This window comes from Arabidopsis thaliana, assembly GCF_000001735.4.
Source record: "Arabidopsis thaliana chromosome 1 sequence".
Lineage (NCBI taxonomy): Eukaryota > Viridiplantae > Streptophyta > Magnoliopsida > Brassicales > Brassicaceae > Arabidopsis > Arabidopsis thaliana.
The window spans coordinates 28,379,760-28,402,737 of record NC_003070.9 but is presented as its reverse complement, the minus strand read 5'-3'; the positions used below and the strand labels follow the sequence as shown (position 1 = coordinate 28,402,737).

The 22,978-nt window shown below is 33.3% G+C and overlaps 4 protein-coding genes and 1 pseudogene across 6 annotated transcripts; 2 read left to right on the top strand and 3 right to left on the bottom strand.

Annotated features, from left to right (window-relative positions):
• Positions 1-382: 382 nt before the first annotated feature.
• AVA-P4 (vacuolar H+-pumping ATPase 16 kDa proteolipid subunit 4) lies at positions 383-2,299 on the bottom strand. 2 transcript variants are annotated; one of them, NM_001198475.1, is made up of 4 exons: positions 1,995-2,194; positions 1,619-1,904; positions 1,031-1,132; positions 383-838 (listed from the first exon to the last, which is right to left on the bottom strand). In NM_001198475.1, the coding sequence occupies exons 1-4, from the start codon at positions 2,074-2,076 to the stop codon at positions 706-708; spliced, it is 603 nt and encodes a 200-aa protein (NP_001185404.1). In that variant the 5' UTR covers positions 2,077-2,194; the 3' UTR covers positions 383-705. The 2 variants fall into 2 exon arrangements, with proteins under 2 accessions (NP_001185404.1, NP_177693.1); NM_106215.4 differs by lacking the exon at positions 1,031-1,132 and having other exon boundaries at positions 448-838; positions 1,995-2,299.
• A 3,761-nt stretch (positions 2,300-6,060) lies between these two features.
• Positions 6,061-7,975, top strand: AT1G75620 (glyoxal oxidase-related protein). Its single transcript, NM_106214.3, has one exon. The coding sequence runs from the start codon at positions 6,144-6,146 to the stop codon at positions 7,785-7,787; it is 1,644 nt and encodes a 547-aa protein (NP_177692.1). The 5' UTR covers positions 6,061-6,143; the 3' UTR covers positions 7,788-7,975.
• A 1,450-nt stretch (positions 7,976-9,425) lies between these two features.
• AT1G75610 lies at positions 9,426-10,034 on the bottom strand (annotated as a pseudogene). Its single transcript has 3 exons — positions 9,870-10,034; positions 9,696-9,786; positions 9,426-9,596 (listed from the first exon to the last, which is right to left on the bottom strand).
• Positions 10,035-11,152: 1,118 nt separating this feature from the next.
• AT1G75600 (Histone superfamily protein) lies at positions 11,153-12,073 on the bottom strand. The gene is made up of 4 exons (NM_106212.3): positions 11,914-12,073; positions 11,747-11,823; positions 11,552-11,642; positions 11,153-11,447 (listed from the first exon to the last, which is right to left on the bottom strand). The coding sequence occupies exons 1-4, from the start codon at positions 11,983-11,985 to the stop codon at positions 11,277-11,279; spliced, it is 411 nt and encodes a 136-aa protein (NP_177690.1). The 5' UTR covers positions 11,986-12,073; the 3' UTR covers positions 11,153-11,276.
• A 6,895-nt stretch (positions 12,074-18,968) lies between these two features.
• AT1G75590 (SAUR-like auxin-responsive protein family) lies at positions 18,969-19,925 on the top strand. Its single transcript, NM_106211.2, has one exon. It carries the CDS (start codon positions 19,024-19,026, stop codon positions 19,486-19,488), a length of 465 nt encoding a protein of 154 aa, NP_565113.1. The 5' UTR covers positions 18,969-19,023; the 3' UTR covers positions 19,489-19,925.
• Positions 19,926-22,978: the final 3,053 nt, after the last annotated feature.

The following is a 22,978-nucleotide window of genomic DNA, read 5'->3' as shown; positions in this document are numbered from 1 at the left end:
TGAAGCCTAACCATAATGACAACATTTATTTTTCCATGAAATAGTGGAAATACGTTGGTCATGAAGATAATTAAAACAAGAAGAAGGGATTGGTGTAATCAAGAAGGGAAAGAGAATAAATGCAAAAAGAAATGCAAATTTGTGTGAGAGTGTTTAATTGACGTTTGGTTTGGTGTGGACGACTCATACCATTATTACATGTGTCATCACTCTCATCTTTATAACAAGTCACGACAATGTTACTGTTCTTGTTTTGGTATATACTCCCTTGAACCCACTACCACTGTCATTGTTTTCTAGTACAACAAAGTGAATGGTAAGAAAATTATTTACAGTGAAAAACGTTAGTTCCTTAAGTGCAATATTCGTTTACTGAAAAAGTGAAAATAAATCGAGTTCATTAGTTCATGGGAATACCTCAAGTAGCAGAGTTTTAAAATCCCATACTAGTAAGAAGAAGATTGTATATAGAAGGCTGGTTATTAGAGACTTTAGAGTTGTATTGATTAGTACTTAATTGAGGGATTTGTAATGCAAATGAGAATGCTTTTGGTACCGAGTCATATAATTTCACCCAAGTTACACAAGTGTGTCTAATAATAACAGAACTCAAACTCACGAAAAAGAACTGAAAGGAGAAGCTACACATCACATGAAACTTCTCATATGAGACATGATGATAATAACAATAAGTCTCCACTTCTTTCACTCAGCTCTAGACTGACCAGCTCGAGATGAGAGGATGATACCAACAATGAGACCATACAGTGCAAGCGCTTCCGCAAAGATGAGAATCAGAATCATTCCCACAAACAGCTTCGGTTGTTGCGCATTCGCTCTGCAAAATAAGACATTGAGATTAACAAAACAGAGTTCTGAATGATGCTGTCACATATAGTTGATGTAAAAGAAAACAAAGCATCAGGTGCAACGCCTGTTGAATTCTACTGGTAATTTATCCTAATCTGCTTCAAAGATTCAATCCAGACAGTTCTTAACCAACACCAAATCTAATATCAAACAACGTTACGAGAGCAAATCAATAAAGAGCTCTTTCTGGGATAAGTTTGATAAGAATGAAGTAGTGAAACTGTATATTTTTATCTTTGAATCAGGATTACAATCAACAACCCTAACAATCCTCTAGGCTATGGCTAAAAGTTCCTCACTAACAAAGTAACCATATGGTCAAAGTCTGTTTCTGTTTCTCTCTAATCTCTATTTCTAGTCTATCAGATCTGTGTTAGAAACAAGTGTTCACGATATAACATTCAACCAAAGATAAAAGGTCATGACTCATGACCTCTGTCAATCAAAACTGCATTTCTAAGAACCAAAAAGTTGCAGATATCTTCTTCCAATCAGTTTCACCATATGATTCATAAAAGAAGATCAAAAGAACTGCAATTCCTAGTTAATGTAAACCATTGATCACTAAATCACCGAGAAAGAATCGAGATTTTGATGATAAAAATCAGACTTCATAACTACATGTTCCCTATCCAATGATGTAAAACAACAAACAACAAAGCTATCTCAGAAACTTCTAAACAAGTGAAAATCGATCAAAATTGCTGCAATCAAACAGTTAAGATCATGTAGCAGAGATAGCAATTACCTAACACCAGCATCACCGACGATTCCAATAGCCATACCAGCAGAGAGACCAGCAAGACCACAAGCTAGCCCAGAAGAGAGATGAGCATAGCCATCGAATAGGTAATAAGACTTGGCCTTGGGGTTAATCCCAGTACTGATGATAACAGCGATGATCAAACCATAAATACCTAACACACCAGCCATGACAACAGGAACAATCGATTTCATAACAAGTTCAGGTCTCATCACTCCCATCGACGCAACTCCAACTCCACTCTTCGCCGTCCCGTACGCTGCTCCCATACCTGAAAACATCAAATCGGATTCGAATCGAATCAAAAACATTGGGTGATTCAATTCGGGGAAATTGACAAGAGAGGGATCTGAAATCTTACAGGAGAAAACGAGCGCAGCGGCGGCGCCGAGGAATCCGAAGAAAGGCGCAGTTTCATCGCCGCTGAAACCTGAAGAAGCCATTGGCTCTTTGATGACTGTTGCTCCGATGAGATCTGTTACCAAATTGTAGTATTTGTTAGGAGAGATTGTGAGAGGGAGATAGATTTTTTTTTTTTTACGGGAGTAAAACAATAATAACGGCGGTTAAAAATAGTTTTTTTAAAAAAATGCTCAAACGTGTGGGTGGGTTCTCTCAGTTTTGGTGATGCTAGATTACTTTATTGGGCTTAGAGGAAAGGCCCAAACATCAGAAGATAAAACCCAAGTTTGTGGTTTGCTAGCTTATAGGTTCATCTTGGTTATGTCGCTTATTAACCACTAGTTTTGGTGTGATGTATTTAGGAATTATTATGCAGCGTGATAGAATGTTTATGTTTCTGTTGAGGAAAGAATATGATGGTAAATATTACTGCGAAAATAAGATTGACGTTGACAACCTGAAACAATGAATTAAAAAATTATAAGAATGTTAACGTACGGTTGATGCAATGAGTGTAAGCTTGTAAAGAGTTGATGCAATGAATTTTAACGGTCAATCATCAGATTCATAATATCGATGTTCATGTTACGTCCATAAAAAACTGAGGTATGGCCAAATAATAATAAGAAAATTATAAAGCAAAGAAATGAGAGTGAAACATATCCTGTGTGTTCATAGTTTCATGAATGAATTATGTAATTGTCAACGGTGGATCAATCATTGAATTTGGTGGATATCTATATTTGTACACATGTATAAACGAATGCATTCCCTCAAAGATATTATTTGGACAGATTGACAACACACATAGCTAGATTATCTATATAAATCATACGATAACAGAATAAAAATGTAATTGAGAATAGAGTAAATCAAATCTGCATCATATATATACAGCTCATATGAATTAGAGAATAAACAATAGAAAACAAACATCTTGGTCGCTTTTGTTTTATATACGTTTCGATGTATTATGTATATGTACACATGCAAACATAAACTGTCCAGTGCAGAGATTCTTATTTCTTTACAGTTTGTAATATGAGGAAAAAAAAAACATATATATACTTAATTAGAGCAGCTTTTGGACATGGTTTTAGATTTATATGCAAATGGTCAAATGTATTAAAACAATTAATTATATTTTTCGACGAAATAATTGATTTATTCTGGGATATATTTTGGCGATCTTGATCATTATAAAACTTTTCTTTGTTGCTTAGAATATTTATCTGGAAGGACAGTTGGACCAACGAGACAGAATAAAAATCTTCTTTCTACATCAAATTTATTTATAAACACGGGTTTATAGTTTGAAAAAGTACACTTTTAAACACGCCCAACGCATTTGTTTGTCATATTTGTTATTCGTGTCATGTATAGAACTTGTATAAACCTTGTATTTACGATTCACTGGATTTTTGTGGTGACGGTGGAGTACTTAAAAAGTAAATATCAAAAGAAATTACACGTATGAGATAATCAGAACATTGACTTGCTTAATTACAATTATGGTTATCAATTTATCATTATAATGTTTGATGTTGACAAAGCATCATTTCACGAACAAAATGACTAAACAATCAGCAGAATTATTCAACCGCTCGCGTATAATGTTAATATTCAATCATAGAAATTGTTCCTTCGACGACAATTAACATTTAATATTAGTACATTTCAGGTCGGTTCCACGTCTTCATAATGCTAATTAATCCTAACCGAGAAAAGTTCTCAGTATTGACCGTAGTTATTTAACTTGAGATATATCACTGTTTACTAAGCTTAAGTTTTAATTATTTGCATAATCAATTCATATACAGGATTTAAAATTAAGGGTTTATTAGAAAAGTAGACACTTTTTCAAACATAATTTACAAACTAGGTAGTTTTTTTTTAAATTAGAGAAATAAACACTTTTTTTACTTTTTGTGAGATAGAGGATTTGTGTAATAAACTACAAGACAAAATATATATCAAATACTAAAATGCCTTTATATTAAGAGATAAGAGAAAAAATATATGGGACCACTTTTCTTTAAAACATTTCCTCTTTATTTTTATTTTTATTTTATTTTTTTTAAATATACTTTTAAAAATAACTTTTTTTTTTAATATTATAATGACTTTTATATTTATATATCATCAATCTCATGTATTCGTACACCAGTATTTTAAACATAGTTTTGTACACTAACATTTGTACACCAGATTATCATATACAAAAAAATTATTATAATATCTCATAAATCATTAAATACATCGATTTGTCTCATATTTATAAATTGAAGTAATTATTGTTCATAAGATTAATACAAACATGATAGTAATGTAAACTATAGGTAATACTAAATATGATTGTGTACACCATCATGTACACCATTAAATTGAAATATGATGATACATACCATTAAATTTGAAGTAATATTTATACATTTCTACGTAGTGTACACTAATGTTTGTACACTTCTTTATATACCAAATTCGTACACTATTTTATAAACATCGTTTTGGACATTATCACTTGACAAAAATTGTTCTCTCTTTATGTATGTGGTGTACAAAATAGGAAGGTGTACAATATTGTAGACGGCGCACGAGGCGGTGTATGGTGTGACCTATTATCTAGTCGTTTTATGTATACCTATATACACTATATTTTACACATCTTTGTACACCATCATATTAGGTAGTTGTACACAACTATATATTTTCGTTTGTACGGTGACGTACACTATCATATATGGTATATCACTTCTCACATTAATATTATACATTACTTCTTACATTATCGTCGTACACTACTATTTGTACACCATTTTTTACACTATCGTGTACACCGTCGGATTGAGATTAAAAAAAAAGTGTTACGTATTTTCGAAATATAACTAAATTTAGACTTTTTAGACTCACATAAAAGTTTTAAAGATTAATTTGATTATGTGGTAATTTTTTTATGAAAAATTACTATCAAATAAAGTAAAAATATTGAAGTAAAAAGAAGAAAGATAAAAAGTAGGTTATGACAAGATTTTTTTCTTTATCTTGTTACATAACAAAACAATAAAAGGTTATATAAGTTATTTACTAAAATCTCTATTAGACAAAGAATTGTATTATAGACAAAAGAGAAAAGTGTCTATTTCACCTATTTTTAAAAAAACTACCTAGTTTACAAATTATTTTTGAAAAAAGTGTCTAGTTTGCCACTTATCTCTAAAACTAATCCGGTGGATAAACTAATTAAGATTAAGGTGATGTGAATATACATGAAATGACCTTAGTAAAATATTCCTTTCGCCTTTGATATATTTGCCATGTGCGGAATCTTTATTGGCTTCATAGTTACACAAATGTTGCATGGAATTTAAATTAGAGAAGAAACCTTTTGATAACGTTGGGGATATCCCAATCGTGCCAACCCAACTATTCCAATTTTACATTTACATGTCTAAAACTAAAAGGTTCAGCAAGAAAAATTATTTTCGATGCAAAAATAAACAGGTTTAGCTTTAAAAGTATCAAACATATAATAAAAAAGTTTATATAAAAACATACAATATAGTGTGAGGCAAGCATTGTGCTTTTATTTAAGTTAATTTTCATTTTTTCTTACGTGTTTTATAGTATTAATTACCAATGGAAGATTTGACCAAGGAAGTTAGAAAGGGGGAAATTTTACCCAGATTTTTATTGTTAGTCAACTTGAATTAATTAACTTTCCAGTTTTGAACTATTGGAAATTATAATATCAGCTTTGACGCAGAATTAAAGGAAATACGTGTGTGACTTATTAAAACAAAACAAAAATGGGACCATCTTTTTGGTGTTGTTGTTCATATTAGCTCATTTTATGTAAGTAAACTTAATGAGACTTCCATGACTATAAGTAATAAAAATAAAAATAAAAATTAGCATGATGATTTAGGAATAATATCTAGAGGTTATAATTAGCATACCTTTACATTAATAATTTATTTTTTTTCCAAACCTTGTATAAATTAGAGCTCATAGACAGCTACACAAACAAGAAGAAAAATAGTATATATAAATAAATAAAAATCAATACGTGACATAACTCAAAATTCCAACCAACAATTTTTTTTTTTAAATGGCTGCAAAAGCCACAACCCAAATCGTCTCCGACGTCAATCATCTCCGATACTTCGCTGTCTTCTTTCTCCTCTCGTGCCACGTGGCATCCGGCGACGAAGGAACATGGGAGCTTCTCTTACCAAACGTCGGAATCTCAGCAATGCACTCTCAGCTCCTCCACAACGACCGTGTCATAATGTACGACCGAACCAACTTCGGTCCTTCCAACATCTCTCTCCCTAACGGAGCCTGCCGCAGTAGCCCAGGTGACGCGGTCTCGAAAACCGACTGCACCGCTCACTCGGTCGAATACGACGTAGCTTTGAACCGTATCCGTCCCTTAACGGTCCAATCCAACACTTGGTGCTCCTCAGGAGGAGTCACTCCCGACGGAACTCTTCTACAAACAGGAGGTGATTTAGACGGAGAACGTAAAGTTAGACTTATGGATCCTTGCGACGACAATTCTTGTGACTGGATAGAAGTCGATAACGGACTCGCTGCAAGAAGATGGTACGCTACGAACCATATCCTCCCCGACGGTCGTCAGATCATAATCGGTGGTCGAGGTCAATTCAATTACGAGTTTTTCCCCAAAACAAACGCTCCAAATTTCTACAGTATCCCGTTTTTGTCCGAAACCAATGATCCTGGAGACGAAAACAATCTTTACCCTTTCGTTTTCCTCAACACCGATGGTAACTTGTTCATTTTCGCTAACAACAGAGCGATATTGCTCGATTATTCCACAAACACTGTCGTCAGAACTTATCCGGAGATCCCTGGAGGTGATCCAAGAAGCTATCCAAGCACTGGCTCCGCTGTTCTTTTACCGATCAAGAACCTTGTGTTAGAGGTTCTTGTGTGCGGAGGTGCACCGAAAGGATCGTACAACCTCTCTTGGAGAAACACTTTTGTCAAGGCTCTTGACACGTGTGCGAGAATCAATATCAACGACGTGAATCCTCAATGGATCGTTGAAAAGATGCCGAGAGCGAGAGTTATGGGAGACATGATGCTTTTACCTGACGGAAATGTTCTGTTAATTAACGGTGGTTCTTCAGGGACAGCTGCTTGGGAGCTTGGTCGTGAACCGGTTTTACATCCTGATCTTTACCATCCCGATAAACCGGTCGGTTCAAGATTTGAAGTTCAAAACCCAAGCACTATCCCTCGAATGTACCATTCTATCGCGACTTTGCTTCGTGACGGGAGAATTCTCGTTGGAGGAAGCAACCCTCACGCGTTTTACAATTTCACCGGCGTGCTTTTCCCGACGGAGCTGAGATTAGAAGCTTTTTCGCCGTCGTATTTGGACACTAAGTACTCGAGTCTTCGTCCGAGTATTGTGGATCCTAGGCCACAGACAACGGTAAACTACGGTAGAGTCTTGAGGCTTAGGTTTATTGTGAGCGGAAGAGTGAAAAGTCCGGTTAAAGTTACGATGTTATTTCCTTCGTTTACTACACATTCTTTCTCGATGCATCAAAGGCTTTTGGTTCTTGATCATGTCATTTCTTTTAAACTCGGGATTAGCAAGATTTATGAAGTTAGAGTTAGGACTCCAAGCTCTGCGATTCTTGCACCACCCGGTTATTACATGGTTTTCGTTGTAAACCAAGATATACCCAGTGAAGGTCTTTGGGTACGTTTACAGTGAAAGTGATTCATCAACATTGGTCATTCACTTACTATATGTGTTAATTGGTTTTTTTTTTTTTTAAACATAAATATTGTTGAAGACTTTTTTTATAAATTGATTTCGTAGAATTGTATGTTAGTATTCAATTATTATAAGGAATCAGATACTTTGGTATTTCTCCGAGTCGGTGAAATTCATATTATTTAGATACTTTAAAGAGATACGAAATCTCGAATTTGTTTATTACGCGAGGACGTGGGCAAGAGAATGATGCTAAACTGATTTATTCCTTGCGGATTTTTGTGGAAATAAAGAAGAATATATATGTGAATTTTTAAGTTGGAAAATCCAAAAAAGGAACGTCGTGTCTCTAAAGATTTGTGAGACTAGGATAAGAGAGACGACAGATTCTAAAAGACATCAACTACGTAGTGAGTTACATCATATGATCCAACGAAGATTCTTACTGTCTTGCACGTCTCTCGACTTGTGTCACTCTCTTGCGTAACTATTTCTACGCAATTTACACCCAATCACAAAACATTCCACCACTTACATTTTTTAGAAAAATTCATATCGGGTCCAACTAAGTTTCTTACACCAATTTTCATTGTTGTATATGAGAGGGAAAACAACAATCCAAATAATGGACCTAAGATTCAAAGAGATTTGGTTACATTCTTATTAGTACTATGTAAGTGTAAAGTAAGAGAAGAAATTTACAAATGTAAAGTTCGAATCTTTGTGCTTTTAATTATAGTTATTAGTTAGTTATTGTGGACACTTTAAATGACATGAGTTTCCGGTTTTTCACAGCTTTTGAGAATTGGTATTGATTTCGGTTTCTAGTTAAATAAGTATAGAAACAAAGCAAAAATTCTAGACGATCAATCACAAGATTAATCCTCTGTTACGAATTAAGAAATCCTAGTTGGTGATTCTAAAGACATCAAATCTTAATACCTAAATCAATAGAGCAACAAAATCGTTGTTGAAACAGTGAGTTAAAAAAAATCTGGATTTTGATTTTCCTTGGCAATTAAGAAACACATTCAAATACAATGATCATCACACCATCAATTCTAGCCTGAGAGTTCGGTTACTCGGTTAGGTTTAATCCAGTTCACTAACATTCGGTTAGTTTGGTTAAATCGATTTTATATCTGGATATATTTAATCGAAAAAGATATTGGGCCAGCAACATTTTTATACAAAACTGGGTCATTTTTTTGTTTGAAAAAACAAAACTGGACCACAGTTTATATTCGAGATATAAACTCATATAATTAATCGAAAAAGATATTGGGCCAGCCATTTTTTTTACAGCCCAAACACATAATTGGGCCGCCGTTTTTTGAAAACAAACAAAACTCGGCATAACGTATCTCCTTCATTCAAAACAGAGGAAATCGAACAGAACAGAGAAACGTGTTTGAGACAGAGACGACGGCGGCGCAGGGCTTATCGGTTTGGAATATTATCGCAGGGCTTATCAATTCGATACACAGAACAAGAGAGTAATGAAGGTTTAATACCATCAATAACCGAATCATCTCTCAAAGAGAGTTTAACATAATGTATTTTTGTTAAAAGTAAACAAAAGCAAGACAAAGCAGAAACAATCCAAAAACCCTAATAGAATAATAGTTCATGATTCTAAGCACGCTCTCCACGAATCCTTCTTGCCAATTGAACATCTTTAGGCATTATCGTAACCCTCTTTGCATGAATGGCACACAGATTTGTGTCTTCAAACAAACCCACCAAATATGCCTCCGCAGCTTCTTGAAGAGCTAACACCGCATGGCTCTGGAATCTCAGATCCGTCTACATTACAATTATAATCAAGATCAATTTTCTTCATCAATTTAGGAAGCACTAATGCATCATCTAGGGCTTCGATGATTGAAAAAAAAAAACAATTACCTTGAAATCTTGGGCGATTTCACGAACAAGACGTTGAAAAGGAAGTTTACGGATCAACAACTCTGTGCTCTTCTGGTATTTACGAATCTCACTGATTCATAAATCAAACAAGAACCACCGATTTCATCAGAAACAAAGATTGTGATTTGAAAAAGGAGAGGTCGCGAAACTTACCGAAGAGCGACGGTTCCGGGACGGTAACGGTGAGGTTTCTTGACTCCACCGGTAGTTGGCGCAGATTTCCTCGCCGCCTATGTTAGGATTACACAGTCAATCAATGGCTTTCTCGATGCATCAAAGGCTTTGGTTCTTGATCATGTCTTGTCTTTTAGGATTGGGTTTAGCACCCCCGGTTCTTACATGGTTTTTGGTAAACCAATATATACTGAGTGAAGGTGTTTGAGTTAATACAATCAAAGAGTTACAATTTCTCAAATAACACAAGTAAGCAAAAAATATAAATATTGTGCAAACTAATGAAAAATAGGAAAACAAATTTAACTAAACATGGTAAAAAATAGAAAATATATTTTTTAATTTTTTAAATATCAATATATAATTTTCATTTTAAAATATATGTTTTTGAAATTATATATTATACTATTATATGAAATAAAACAATATTAATTTAATATTTTGTATTCATATTAAGTAATATCAAGTAAAATTACTATTAATATATAATTTAAACTTATACATAATGGAGCTTTATATAGATAATTTTATTTTATACTTTATAAAAATAAAATAAAATATAACAATATATACTCTACTTTAATTTAATATTCTATGAGATAATTGATTTATCAAAAAAAATTGAAACAATCAAAAAATGACAAGATCCATGTTTTGATGAGAGAGAGGGTATCTCAATTGAGAAACAATTCTAAGATAATTACACTAAAAATTATTATATTGATTTAATTTTAATTTTGATGATTTAATTTTAATAGGTTTTTGGTTTACATTCGGTTAGTTCGGTTAAATTGGTTTTATATTCTACATATAATTAATCGGGACAAAAAGAAATAACTTGGCCAGCCACTTTGTAGTATTGTATACAAGCCCAAAGACAAAACTGGGACACTTTTTGTTCTGTTTTTTTTTTTTAAACGAGCCACTTTTCTTTGACCAAAAACAAAACTGTGCCACTTTTTAAAAATGAAAAACGAAACTGGGCCAACTTAAACCCAATTCTGACATGTATACACATGTACGTGTATCTTCTTCTTTACGGAACACCCATTTTCAAAACAGAGGAAATCGACAGATCGGAGAAGCGTGGTTGAGAGTTGAGACAGTGACGATGGCGGTTAACCGATCTTGATTTATAAAGCTATCCACCGGTTCAGCTCTCTTAACTGAAGAAGACAGACCAAAGACCGATAATCACGGTTCGGTTCAAAATATTATCGCATGGGCGAAGCAATTCAATATAGAGAACAAGAACAGTGAAGGTTTAATATCATCGGTAACCAAATAATATCTCAAAGAGATTTTAACATAAATGTATTTTTGTTGCAGAAATTATCCAAAACACAAAAACCCTAATAGAATAATAGTTGATGATTTAATTCGAATCTAAGCACGCTCTCCACGAATCCTTCTTGCCAATTGAACATCTTTAGGCATGATCGTAACCCTCTTGGCATGAATGGCACACAGATTTGTATCTTCAAACAAACCAACCAAATATGCTTCAGCAGCTTCTTGAAGAGCTAACACCGCATGGCTCTGGAATCTCAGATCCGTCTACATCACCAAAAACGAAACAATTATAATCAAGACCAATCTTCTTCATCAATCTAGGAATAACTAATCAATTTCTTACGATAACTGACAGACAAAAATTGTACCTTGTAATCTTGAGCGATTTCACGAACAAGACGTTGAAAAGGAAGTTTACGGATCAACAACTCTGTGCTCTTCTGGTATTTACGAATCTCACTGATTCATCAAACAGGAACCAACTGATTTCATCATCATCGAAGACGGAATGATTTCAGAAACAGAGATTGTGATTTTGAAAGAGGAGAAATCGTGAAACTTACCGAAGAGCGACGGTTCCGGGACGGTAACGGTGAGGTTTCTTGACTCCTCCAGTAGTCGGCGCAGATTTCCTCGCCGCCTATGTTACGATTACACAATCAATCAATCTGAAACCCTAGATTTCTCAAAACTACGTTACAAATTCAAAACTAAGAACGAACGAACGAACCTTGGTAGCGAGCAGAGTCCTCGGAGCTTTTCCTCCGTGTGATTTTCTTGCAGTTTGCTTCGTACGAGCCATTGCTTCGTCAAGAACTTGAGAGCTTAGAAACTATGAAGAAGATTGAATCAGAGAGAAGAAGAATCGCTAATAGCTTTTGAATGTTGTTGTTTTGATTTTGAGAAAAGTGAAGCAGATTAGTGAATTTATAGTGATGAGGTGAATTATTAGGTCGGTTAATTTTGGGAGATTAACGGGAGAGTAGTTTATAGACGTCCGATTAAAGGCCATTTCGACGGTCCATATTTGATTAAGGATAAGATTAGCATACGTGGCGATCTGCGTTTTCGATTATTATTGGTCCAAATCTTGTGTGTTTTAAGGTTAGTGTTTTCTTATGGTTTAAGTAATGGTTTTAAAATGAGTAGACTTATATTCGGGCCTCTATTGATCATGAATGGACTCTACAGTCCAGTTAAAACAGGCCCAGAAGCCCATTGTAGCAGCCACATCATAAAAACACATATGCAAGTTCTTCCCAAGAATTCAAGAAACATAAATCTTAGAAACGTAGAGAAAGCAAACATATATCGTGATGCAGACATATTTGATATGATATCATATAAAACAAATATAAGGACACTCAAGATCTTCTCATGATCATGATCATGAGATTGTTTAGGTATTTTAAAATGTGGTTAAGTTTTATTCTAAGCATAGTATGGAGTATTGGTTAGAGTTGCTATATTTTAAACAGAATATGATTGTATTTGATATTTGATGTAACTATAAGTCCTACTTCCCAATAACGTTTCTTGATAGTGACGACCCTATCATTGACATATAAAGGTTTCGCTTTGGTAAGTTTAGTTCAATTGTTCATATAAAGGTCTAAACCTCAATGGTGCACAATCACAATTTTATGTTTAGTGATTCTGCTAATGACCAACATAAAAGCTACTAGCTATACCATTTCTTGATTGTTACGTTTAATTCCAAATGATATTTTCTAAGTATTCGGCCATTATATTCCACAACTACCCGTAATTACAGTTAGATCCTTCATCTTTACTATGCCTTACAGTGTTTCTACTTGCATTCATGTCATGTGCCTAACTGCCCCAATAGCCAAGAATTAATGTATAATCATCATTACCAATCTCTTGGTTATGATTTAAAAACAATGATTGCGTTATACGACTCCAAACTAACGTGTACCATACTATCACATCTCTAAGACTTTGACTTAATGAATCTCTCTTTGAAATTGTTTGAACTTCTCTAGCTTAATTGCGAGAAAAATGATAGAAGATGTTATTATATTTTGTTTTTCTTTTCACTGGTCCACTGGTCCTAGAGGAGTCATATATTTCTCAATAATATTATTGGATGATCATATATTCTCTGCGAATGCAGATGCTCTCAATCCAATGATTAGTACTGCTGTTTATATCAAGTGGTTCAAAAAACTCACAGCCATATACGTCCATACCGGAGTATTACTATTTTTTATTATTTAAAATGTAATGTTATTATTAAAATGATTTGACAATGAAGGTTATGGTGATTGGTGAATATAGTATAAGGATCAACGACTACTTGTGTGATTCATGTGATATATTGGCGGTGTCATTGAAATCCACAGTCCCAATCATATGAGATTATGAGATACATTCATACATATTTCGTCCACAACAACGATTCGATAACTTTCTGACCCCAATCATATAACAATAAGAATAAAGAAATATTAGTTCACATCTAGTTAATTCGAGCAATTTTGCAGTTGATGATTTGAAGCTGAAAATATGACTAAATGCATGGCTTTTTATGGGCACTCTCTTACTGTACGGGTTTCTCGAAATTCATCAGTATCTTTACCCCTTTTTGATAATAATAGCTTTCAATTTTACCTATACACTTCTAAATAAAAGTTGCGAGTGTTGTGGCGCTGACATGTTACTCAATAATTTATACGAAAAAGGAGGATATTAAGTTAATTAAAGGGTAATAAGAGACTTAATTATTAGTGGATAATAAAAGGTATTGTTTCAAATAAAGCTCCAAATTACTTTTAGCAAACATTTTTGGATGAGCTGGTCGATGGACTGGCTTAACATTGACGTACTTGTATACTCAATGTAAGGACTAAGGACTAATCATTTCCCAATATAAATTGATGCTAATTATTACATGATTACTTTTGTGTCGTTAACTAATCAAGGTCCATTTTCGTTATTAAAAATAAATTAAAAAAATATTGTAACACGTACTATAAAATTCTTAATGCTTGAAGTCCGAAATTAGGACTAAAGTTATTCGCCCTCATACGTCACTGCGTACTTGTTCATTCGCTCCATAACAAATATCATTTCTACCAAAACCCGTTTTATATGATTAATTTTCATCCTATAATTGCAATGCAAGGCTGTGTCCTTTGCTTCTCTTTTAACTTAAATTATCTTATAGCTTTTTGCCTCTTTTGTTTTCATTCTACTACAACCCATGAGGTAACCAAATCTAGTGTTACACAAACTTATTTAATCATCATAAATAATTATGATATCTTTTGACAAAACCTTCTTGATTTTATTATTAGTAACAAGTTGAACGACCATTTCCAGTATTGGCATATATTTATTATAAAGATCCCATTAGAATATACATAATTTTTTCTGACCATGGTTAGTTTTACGAATTATAATGAGATTTGAAAGTTTCACCAAATTGGATTTGAGTCTGATGCTGTGGATGGGTTTTAAAAAGTTGTGCCTAACACTTATGTTATCAATAGATGAAACATGATCTAAACAATACCAAAAAAGTGAAAAAATATATTTCTAATTTATATATATTCACAACACAATAGACATATACATAATGAAATAATTACGTAGATCTAAACAGTTTCATATCTCCATTAGCGAGTTTGTATTAGAGTTTTCACTGATTGTACAAATTTATGTTGTCGGAGCCATGAACAGAAACAAAACATTTATATGAATATATATTTAAAATACGAGGGGAGATAGAGACGTGGCGAAATCTGATAAGGAGTTAGAGATGCCGAAAGACGTTTGCCTAAACAAATCCAAAGTATAATCCTGATTAGCATATCTTAATGCTTTTGTTAACCTAAACATTGCATGTGCATTTCTATGTCTTCACTCTTCTTCAAACTTAAAATAAAGCACTGATATATAAAACTTAAAAATTATTTAACTCGACATAAAAATGAAAGCTAAATCTATGAAGCAAATAAATAAAAACTAAAGATTCCAAATAGGCTTTTATAAAGTACAATAGCTAACTATTAACCGAACTTATGTTTTTGTGTTTTACTCGTCATGATATGATAAAATTTTGTTATAAACAGTTTTTAAAAAAAAAGTGTACATGTGAGTGGAGAATGACAAATTTCACTCGTAAAAAGCTACATTTTACTTAATTTTAAGAAACATTGAGGAAACAAAACTTTAATCAGGTTCATCCCTTCTGCTTGTAGCTAATCACTGCCTAATACGTAACATTCACTGTGTACAACGGAGCGCCGTCACTTATTTGTTTCCTTCTTTTTCTGGTAACACCTAAACCTTTGGACTGAGAAAGAGGGTCACAAGTCGGTCAACGCGATTTTTAATTTGTTTGACCACTCTTACTGAATTAGCTGGCACGCCACGTCATCTTCTGACGCTGACATGTCAGCGTTAAACACACGTCCACATCGACGTTATTCAGCGCCTAGTAGACGTTTTCCACTGAAGCTATCAAATTAATTATTTACAACATTTATTTATTTCTAATCACAAAATATAGAATTTAACAACATTTATTTCTATTTATAACTGAAACATATTGATGTACTTAAAATTTAACAATAAAAACGTATAATGATCGACTAAGGATTTATAAGGATATTGTTGCTTCAACAAATGACATTATACAAAGATTTTTATTTGATGTGATTTGTGTCCTATTGAAAACAAATTAAGCGATTAATTTATTGTTTGATCCCATATAATATACTCATTTCCTCAATTTGTGCGTGCATGTTAATGCAATTTGGTGCATGGAGGCAGAAAGAGACAATCCACTGCCGATTCATAGCATACGATCGACTCTCTTGTAATTATATCTTTATGGAGAAAAATTAAATAATTGAGTTCGATTCATTATAACCAATAATAATAAAAATTTGCAGAAGCATTAATGAAGATTTGCTTAGGAAGATAAAATTAAATGAGAAGATCCTTAAAACGTAACAAGTGGGGTGAGAACGTAACGTCGCATGGGGGGGATGCATCCATAACATGCATTTGGACCCACCTTTGTTTATTTCAATTTTTTTTTTTAATACTATTTATTCAATATTTAGATTTGAAATAGGGCAATTCAATCATCTATATCAAACTATAATTTCAGTATGAAACATATATGTATATATATATATATGAGTATTCGACTTAAATAATATGATAAGCGAATAGTATATCATAAGGTTATTATCATGCCACATGCGGAAAATGTGATATGTAGGAGTGATAGGAACTCAAGGTGTGGACAGTGGATCATTGATCAACGATTTTTTTTTTTTTTTTGTAGTTCAACAATTTTTAGGCGATGAAATAAATTTCTCACAGTACTTAAATAATCTAATTGCAATGCAATAAGGGTTATAGTATACTTACAAACTATACAATGTAATTAAAAGAACATAATCTATTAGTAGACATAATCTGAAAAGTTTAAGGATAAGAGTAATGAGTATATCAGATTAGACCGACAGTAACAATGCTGATACTGGTTAATCATGCATTTGGTCACATGAAAATGTACGATACAGAGATAATTAAATGTACACATTTATCATCAGATTTACCTTTTTCGCAATATAAAATAGAAAATTCTGTTGGCTGCTTATTGCTAAGAAATTTTTGATAATAATAACTGGAGATGGGGACATTCGCTCACATGGAAGCATGGACGCATTTGTAAACTACAAAAATAAGCATTTTGGTGCGGTACGCCGTATTACATTATTTTCGTTTCTTATAAAAATACTTGTTTATGACAATTAAATTAATTTCCTCAGTGAGCAAAAAGCATCTTCAGTTATTCTTAACTGGGTCTGGTGAGAGAAACTTTAGACTATAGTTTTATAGTATTAATTGCATATACAATTTTAAATTGCATTGTTAAATTACAATTTCTTACAACTTTTCCCAGCTACCCATGTGGTGGGTTTAATTTATTGTTGTTTAACATAAATTCTCCCACTTCCGTGCGCCGAAATTGATTTATACGAAAACGACAAATTTAGTATTAAAACTGTATTTTATGTATATTTAAGTACAATTGAAAAAGTTTTGACCCTCAAGCTGCCGCTGTGGCTAATGGCCCTTGTTTGTACGAGCACGAACTATCTTTGAAGTATTTATACTAATTTATTGTTAAAGCTCTTTAATCCTTTTCTAATTTTCTTTATCCAAGAGCAATACAACCTGTTCCGTTTTGTTCGGTTAATGCGTTAATTTGTTGTAAACTTACGCCATACTCATAACTTCGAAGACGCGCAACCCTAATTTCTATGATGAGCCACCATTTTCCAAATCCTTGTTAGCTCGATTTATCTCATATCATATTACTAAGATTTGACTCACAATAACAGAAATTTCATTATTCGATAGATCTTGTCACACAAGTCGTTGTCGTTTACAAGTCAAATACAAGTTAAGTAAACCTAACCAAGGATACTCGATCACAAAAACGATCGTGTAGATGATTTTTCTTTTCGGTCTAATAACTAGTCTACCTTCGTCATTCCATAGTTTTGAAAGGTCATTTTTAAGTTGCAAACTATAGCTATTGATTTAAACCAAGGTCGCAGATAAATACATTTCTCAAAAACACAGTAAATATGAGATATTCGAAGCAGATCGTCTTTACTATAATGATTGATATAGAAATTAAAAGTGGCGTTTAACAGTTATGTTTTTTTGTTTGCTGTTGAAATTTTTGATAGATTTCATATGCTGTAGATTTATTTATCCATCTATATATCTAATTTTCAATCATATATAGGATATTGGATAGACTTTCCAGCAACAAATATGCTGGCTGAACTGTGCCTAAACTTATAATGGTTTACACCAAAAATTTGAACTCCAAGTCCGCAAATGATTTTACAGGGGTTTCATGTGGTACATATGATCAACGATCAATTGATCATCTGATTTGGATAATTGAGGACGTCTCTCTTGGATAACAATTATGTAGTTTGTATATAAGAGTTAACTATTAATAAGAAAATAATTCACTTAATCTATAAAGTCAGTCTTTATATGTGTCCACCTGTGTAGATATGAACCACTTAGCTATGTGAGATCAATACATAGAATCTCATCAGATTAATTGCTTTTAAGTTTTTAACATATGAACACTATGACTATAACCAAACAAGAACATGATAAAGAGAGAAAGTGTCTCTAAATATGATCCTAATCAAATTCCAAGGTGATGTTTTGAAGTCTTTTCCAAAGACTGGTCGTCTTATCCAACACTAGCACATGCTCTTATTTCCCTACCATTTCTTTTAAATTCAAAAGCTACACTTCTTTATTCAAATTAATAGTAATCAATCCTTTATATATTATCTCCAAACACTATTTTTTTTTCCATGATCGATAGATTCATTAGCATAATCATTATATATATGAAACATAATCAACCACTAATTAATATTCACATGTCTAATCCGTCATCTCTTGTATCAAACCTTTGTGCACCATCCAATGTATATGAAGAAGAAACAAAACATACTAAAATCTCTGATACTCCTCTTAAGGATCATATTATTTGTATCCAACCTCTCTTCAAACAAAACTGATTGATTAATTTCCTTAATATTTAATAATCAACCAATTACACTAATCTTTATTTCATTAAGGAAAAGAATAGAGCCAAAGTAAGGACCACGGAGGTAATCTCGTAAATATCTCGAAAACCAATGGCATTGTGTTATTCCTTTTACTATATAAACCTCGTCCCTCCCTAACTCTCAAAATCCCCCTGACATTTTCTTTCTCTCACAAAGAAAACCAAATCACTAAACCGGAAAAAATGGCTGGAGGTCTCGGGAAATGCAGCAAGATCCGTCACATTGTGAGGCTAAGGCAAATGCTTCGACGGTGGCGCGATCAAGCGAGGATGTCTTCTTCTTTCAGCCGTTGTGTACCGTCGGATGTACCGTCAGGACACGTGGCGGTCTACGTAGGAAGCAGTTGTAGGAGATTTGTGGTGCGCGCGACGTATCTGAACCATCCTGTCCTAAGGAACCTTCTTGTTCAAGCTGAGGAAGAGTTTGGTTTCGTTAACCAAGGTCCGTTGGTTATCCCTTGTGAAGAATCGGTTTTCGAGGAATCGATTCGGTTTATATCCCGGTCTGATTCGACCCGGTCAAGACGGTTTACTTGTCCCGATGATTTTCAGAAGAATTGCCACGTGGTGGGAATCAGAAGCAAGCTTGATCTATGGATCGAATCTCGACCGTTACTTCACGGCGTTACTGAAAAAGCCGTTTGGTGATGTCACTTGACGGCGTTCGTACGTATAGAGTAAATAGACAATAAAATGAGAGAGCCGATTCTGACTCGGTTTGACTCGGAACGAGTTTACGAGCCGAAAATGTTATTGGAGACAATTTTGCGGCTGAGTTTGACTCGGATTCTTTTTTTCTCTATTTCTTTATTGGTGAGGCGGCGAGTTTTATTGGTGGTGGCTCGGAGATGGCCGTGAAAGGTGGGTGAGTCATTCTACCGAGTCGTCCCGGGTTCGAATATTCGTTCAAGGACGTAGTATGGAAGTAAATGTTATTCAAATTGGTTGTAAATTTCCATTAAATTGGAGAAATCATTATTGTTGGATAAATTATAATATTCTAACAATCAACTTGTATATTCCATTGCATTGGTAATTAACATTAATCTTGATTTATAAAGGGATGGAGCAAAAGAAAATAAAAATTAGAGATTATAATATTTAATCTCATTTTGTTAAATATTTATGATTGTCATATGTTCGTACAATTATTCTAAATTTCTAAGACTATTTAAAACTCTTTATAAATTGTGGACATCAAATTCTTTACAATAGTAATTAAATACTGTTTTCTAGATAACATGTTGAATTCTCTAATACATTTAAATATAAAAACGACTGTTATTTTTTGAGTTTATATTATTTGTTCGTAATTTACCTAGAGTTTGTGTAATTCTATCTCATGTTAAATATTTTTAGTTTATAGTATAGCAACAACGCTTAACTAACTACACATATACTATAGTTTAAAGTTATTTTCTAATCAATTACTGTGAATATAAATTTTCTCAACTATAATATTTTAATATTTACTCCTTTTGTTTCAATTATTTACTTCTTCGGCGAAAGTCGTTTAAAATTGGACCGTAGTGATTGGAAACAAAAAGAAAAGAGGAACAAATCCGACCAGGTCATGTGAAGGAAAAGACTATCAGTAATAGCCACTTTGCTCTGTTTTCATTCTCAACAAAGCTTTTTCTGTCTTTCACGTTCTTCAAACAGTACAATTTACGGTACATAATGTCATCATATTAATATTTTTATCTGTTTTGGCGTAATTTAGTTAAAGAATGTTCAGACAGCCAAAATTTTTGCCAACTAAAATAGTTTAGATTTTGGTCTGGTTCATTCTCTGCCCCCACTAGTTTATATGGAAGATAATTTGGGTAGATTTATGTAAATATTGATCGAGTTAAGGGGAACGTGTTTCTTGAATGGAGAAGAAATCAACTGCATATCATCTTATTTTATATTTCGCTTACGAATTACGATAGACAGTATGAATTTCTATGATGATTGTACCCAATGTTGATATTACATAATTGTCATGATCCCTTTTCTCTTGCATCCACAGAACATATGACATCTTGAACATGCTATGTACTTCAGATACTAACCCCACATAACACTTCCACAAATAAGAATACATCAAGGACCTATATATGCGCTTACATATATAAGTCCATGAATATTATGCAGCTTGAATCTAGGGTTAGTATGAAGAAAAAGTCGAGTTGGGGAAGATAAACTACGCCAATGTGGATCTACCACATTAACTATAAACGATGAATAATATATTTGGAAAAACTTGTAACTTTTTTTACGAGTGCGATACTCGATTTAGCTATGATGAATGATGACTCTTGGCCGAAATTAGACTAGTGCGATAGATATAATTTGACAAGGAAGTCTCTAAATGGTTAAAAGAACAATGTCGATCGGGTAAAGATAGTTGTAGCCAGGAAGGAGATCATTAACGAGGAAGATATATATGTCCTTTTGGTACAACAATGATGAGAGTCTTGAACGGAATAAGGAGATGAGAAATTGAGAATCATTCGAAAAGACAGCGAAGAGAGGCCCAGTGAGAAACATTGTTTGACTTACATTTGTACCCTTGTTCTTTTCGTCATTTTACGTCTGCTACCATCACCCGCTCGTGCATGGCTAATCATCAGTTCAATAGTAACTTCCAATAATTCATGACATGCACGAGACATAATGATAGACAAACAGAGAAAAATGGAATTAAAGAAATCAAATGGAGATGAAAAGGAACGTTATCACTAGGAACACCGAACACTTCATGTTCGATAGGTTAGGCTCTTGCCTCTTGGTTCATTCTGATTCTGGTTTTCTCAGGGGATTTCTCAGACTCATACCGTAAAATATTTTTCTTTTTGTATTTAAGAAATAACCATCTATTAATTTTGTTGTACAGTATACTGGAATGTTACGGCCCAAGTCCGTTGTGGAAAAACCCATCCACTCGGGCTTAACCATTGACCAACCATAACGAGCCATTTAACAGATCGAGACCCGAAATTCATGATGGTGAATGTGGTGACCCTTAAAGAGGCCCATTCCAATGCTTTAACCCCTTTCCTGTAAATTAGTCAATAATAAAACAGGTTAAAAATCAATTATAATGAAAAATAAGGTTTATACTTATGCATGTATAAATTCTTCGCCAATAATAATTGCTTTAAAAATTAAAACCATCGCCTGATATTATATCTGATTTTGCCATAAAGTAAAGTAGATATTACATCGAGTCAAATTTACAGTTGATGTAGTTGTAACTAATTTCGCACCAAAACGACTTCTATAGAAAGAAGGAAAATAATCCAAAATATGATTCGTCGTAGTTGTAATGATGTTAAAATAACAAGTGATAAATCTTGTTCGTTCTTTTTCTTTCTTTTAAAATCGTGTATGATATGCTAATTAGTGGATATGTAGCACTTTCGGACTTGGTGGGATTGTGATCTCTTTACCGACCCATTCTCATTCAATATTAGGCATTACCATATCCTTTTCTTTAGTCTTTCTACGTTCACAAGGACTACATCCAGGGAAAAAGAAATATCTTTATTTATTAAAGTGGGTGACCATCAGAAAAGGGAGCATAATTATAGCAAAATTTCCGAAAGAATGTATACACATCTTCAACAATTAATCCGTACTAAACCTTTTACCAAACAAAACAATTAATCCGTACGGTAATAAATAGACCAAAGAAAACGATATATTATCACATACTATCACTTTGCGTATAATGCGGAATAATATTTAATTGGTTACTTATACGAAAATAACTCAAAAGAAAGCATTGCATAAGACATTAACAACAATGACGTCTCCATGTGTAGCTGAACTTGAAAAATCATCGTAGTCCTCCACCACTGATATGCATGATAGATAATGAAACTTTCATCTTCCGCAATATTGAGCAATAGTTCAAGCTCAATTACTGGTGAAAATTTTGTATCAAACCAAAAAATATTGGTGAAAATAGTTCTTCACCTCTGATCTAAACATAACGTTTTTCCTATAATACTATAAACAGTAATTAATATGATTGTCTCGATAGTTTTATTTATCCATAAATTTCTTTGGAATGAGTTAGCTCAAAGTTTTAAATCCAACTATAAGATTAGTGGGTAGTAGTTTGTTTTATGATAATATTGTCGGTGTG

What these genes read in the sequence shown, in the direction of transcription:
- AVA-P4 (NM_001198475.1), bottom strand. Translation starts at nt 2,076, where the DNA reads ATGGCTTCTTCAGGTTTCAGCGGCGATGAAACTGCGCCTTTCTTCGGA. An exon ending in CGCTGCGCTCGTTTTCTCCT is followed by an intron (nt 1,905 to 1,994) that starts GTAAGATTTCAG and finishes TGATGTTTTCAG; the next exon opens with GTATGGGAGCAGCGTACGGG. An exon ending in CTCTTTATTGATTTGCTCTC is followed by an intron (nt 839 to 1,030) that starts GTAACGTTGTTT and finishes CTTATTTTGCAG; the next exon opens with AGCGAATGCGCAACAACCGA.
- AT1G75620 (NM_106214.3), top strand. Translation starts at nt 6,144, where the DNA reads ATGGCTGCAAAAGCCACAACCCAAATCGTCTCCGACGTCAATCATCTC.
- AT1G75600 (NM_106212.3), bottom strand. Translation starts at nt 11,985, where the DNA reads ATGGCTCGTACGAAGCAAACTGCAAGAAAATCACACGGAGGAAAAGCT. An exon ending in GGACTCTGCTCGCTACCAAG is followed by an intron (nt 11,824 to 11,913) that starts GTTCGTTCGTTC and finishes ATCGTAACATAG; the next exon opens with GCGGCGAGGAAATCTGCGCC. An exon ending in CCCGGAACCGTCGCTCTTCG is followed by an intron (nt 11,643 to 11,746) that starts GTAAGTTTCACG and finishes TTGATGAATCAG; the next exon opens with TGAGATTCGTAAATACCAGA.
- AT1G75590 (NM_106211.2), top strand. Translation starts at nt 19,024, where the DNA reads ATGGCTGGAGGTCTCGGGAAATGCAGCAAGATCCGTCACATTGTGAGG.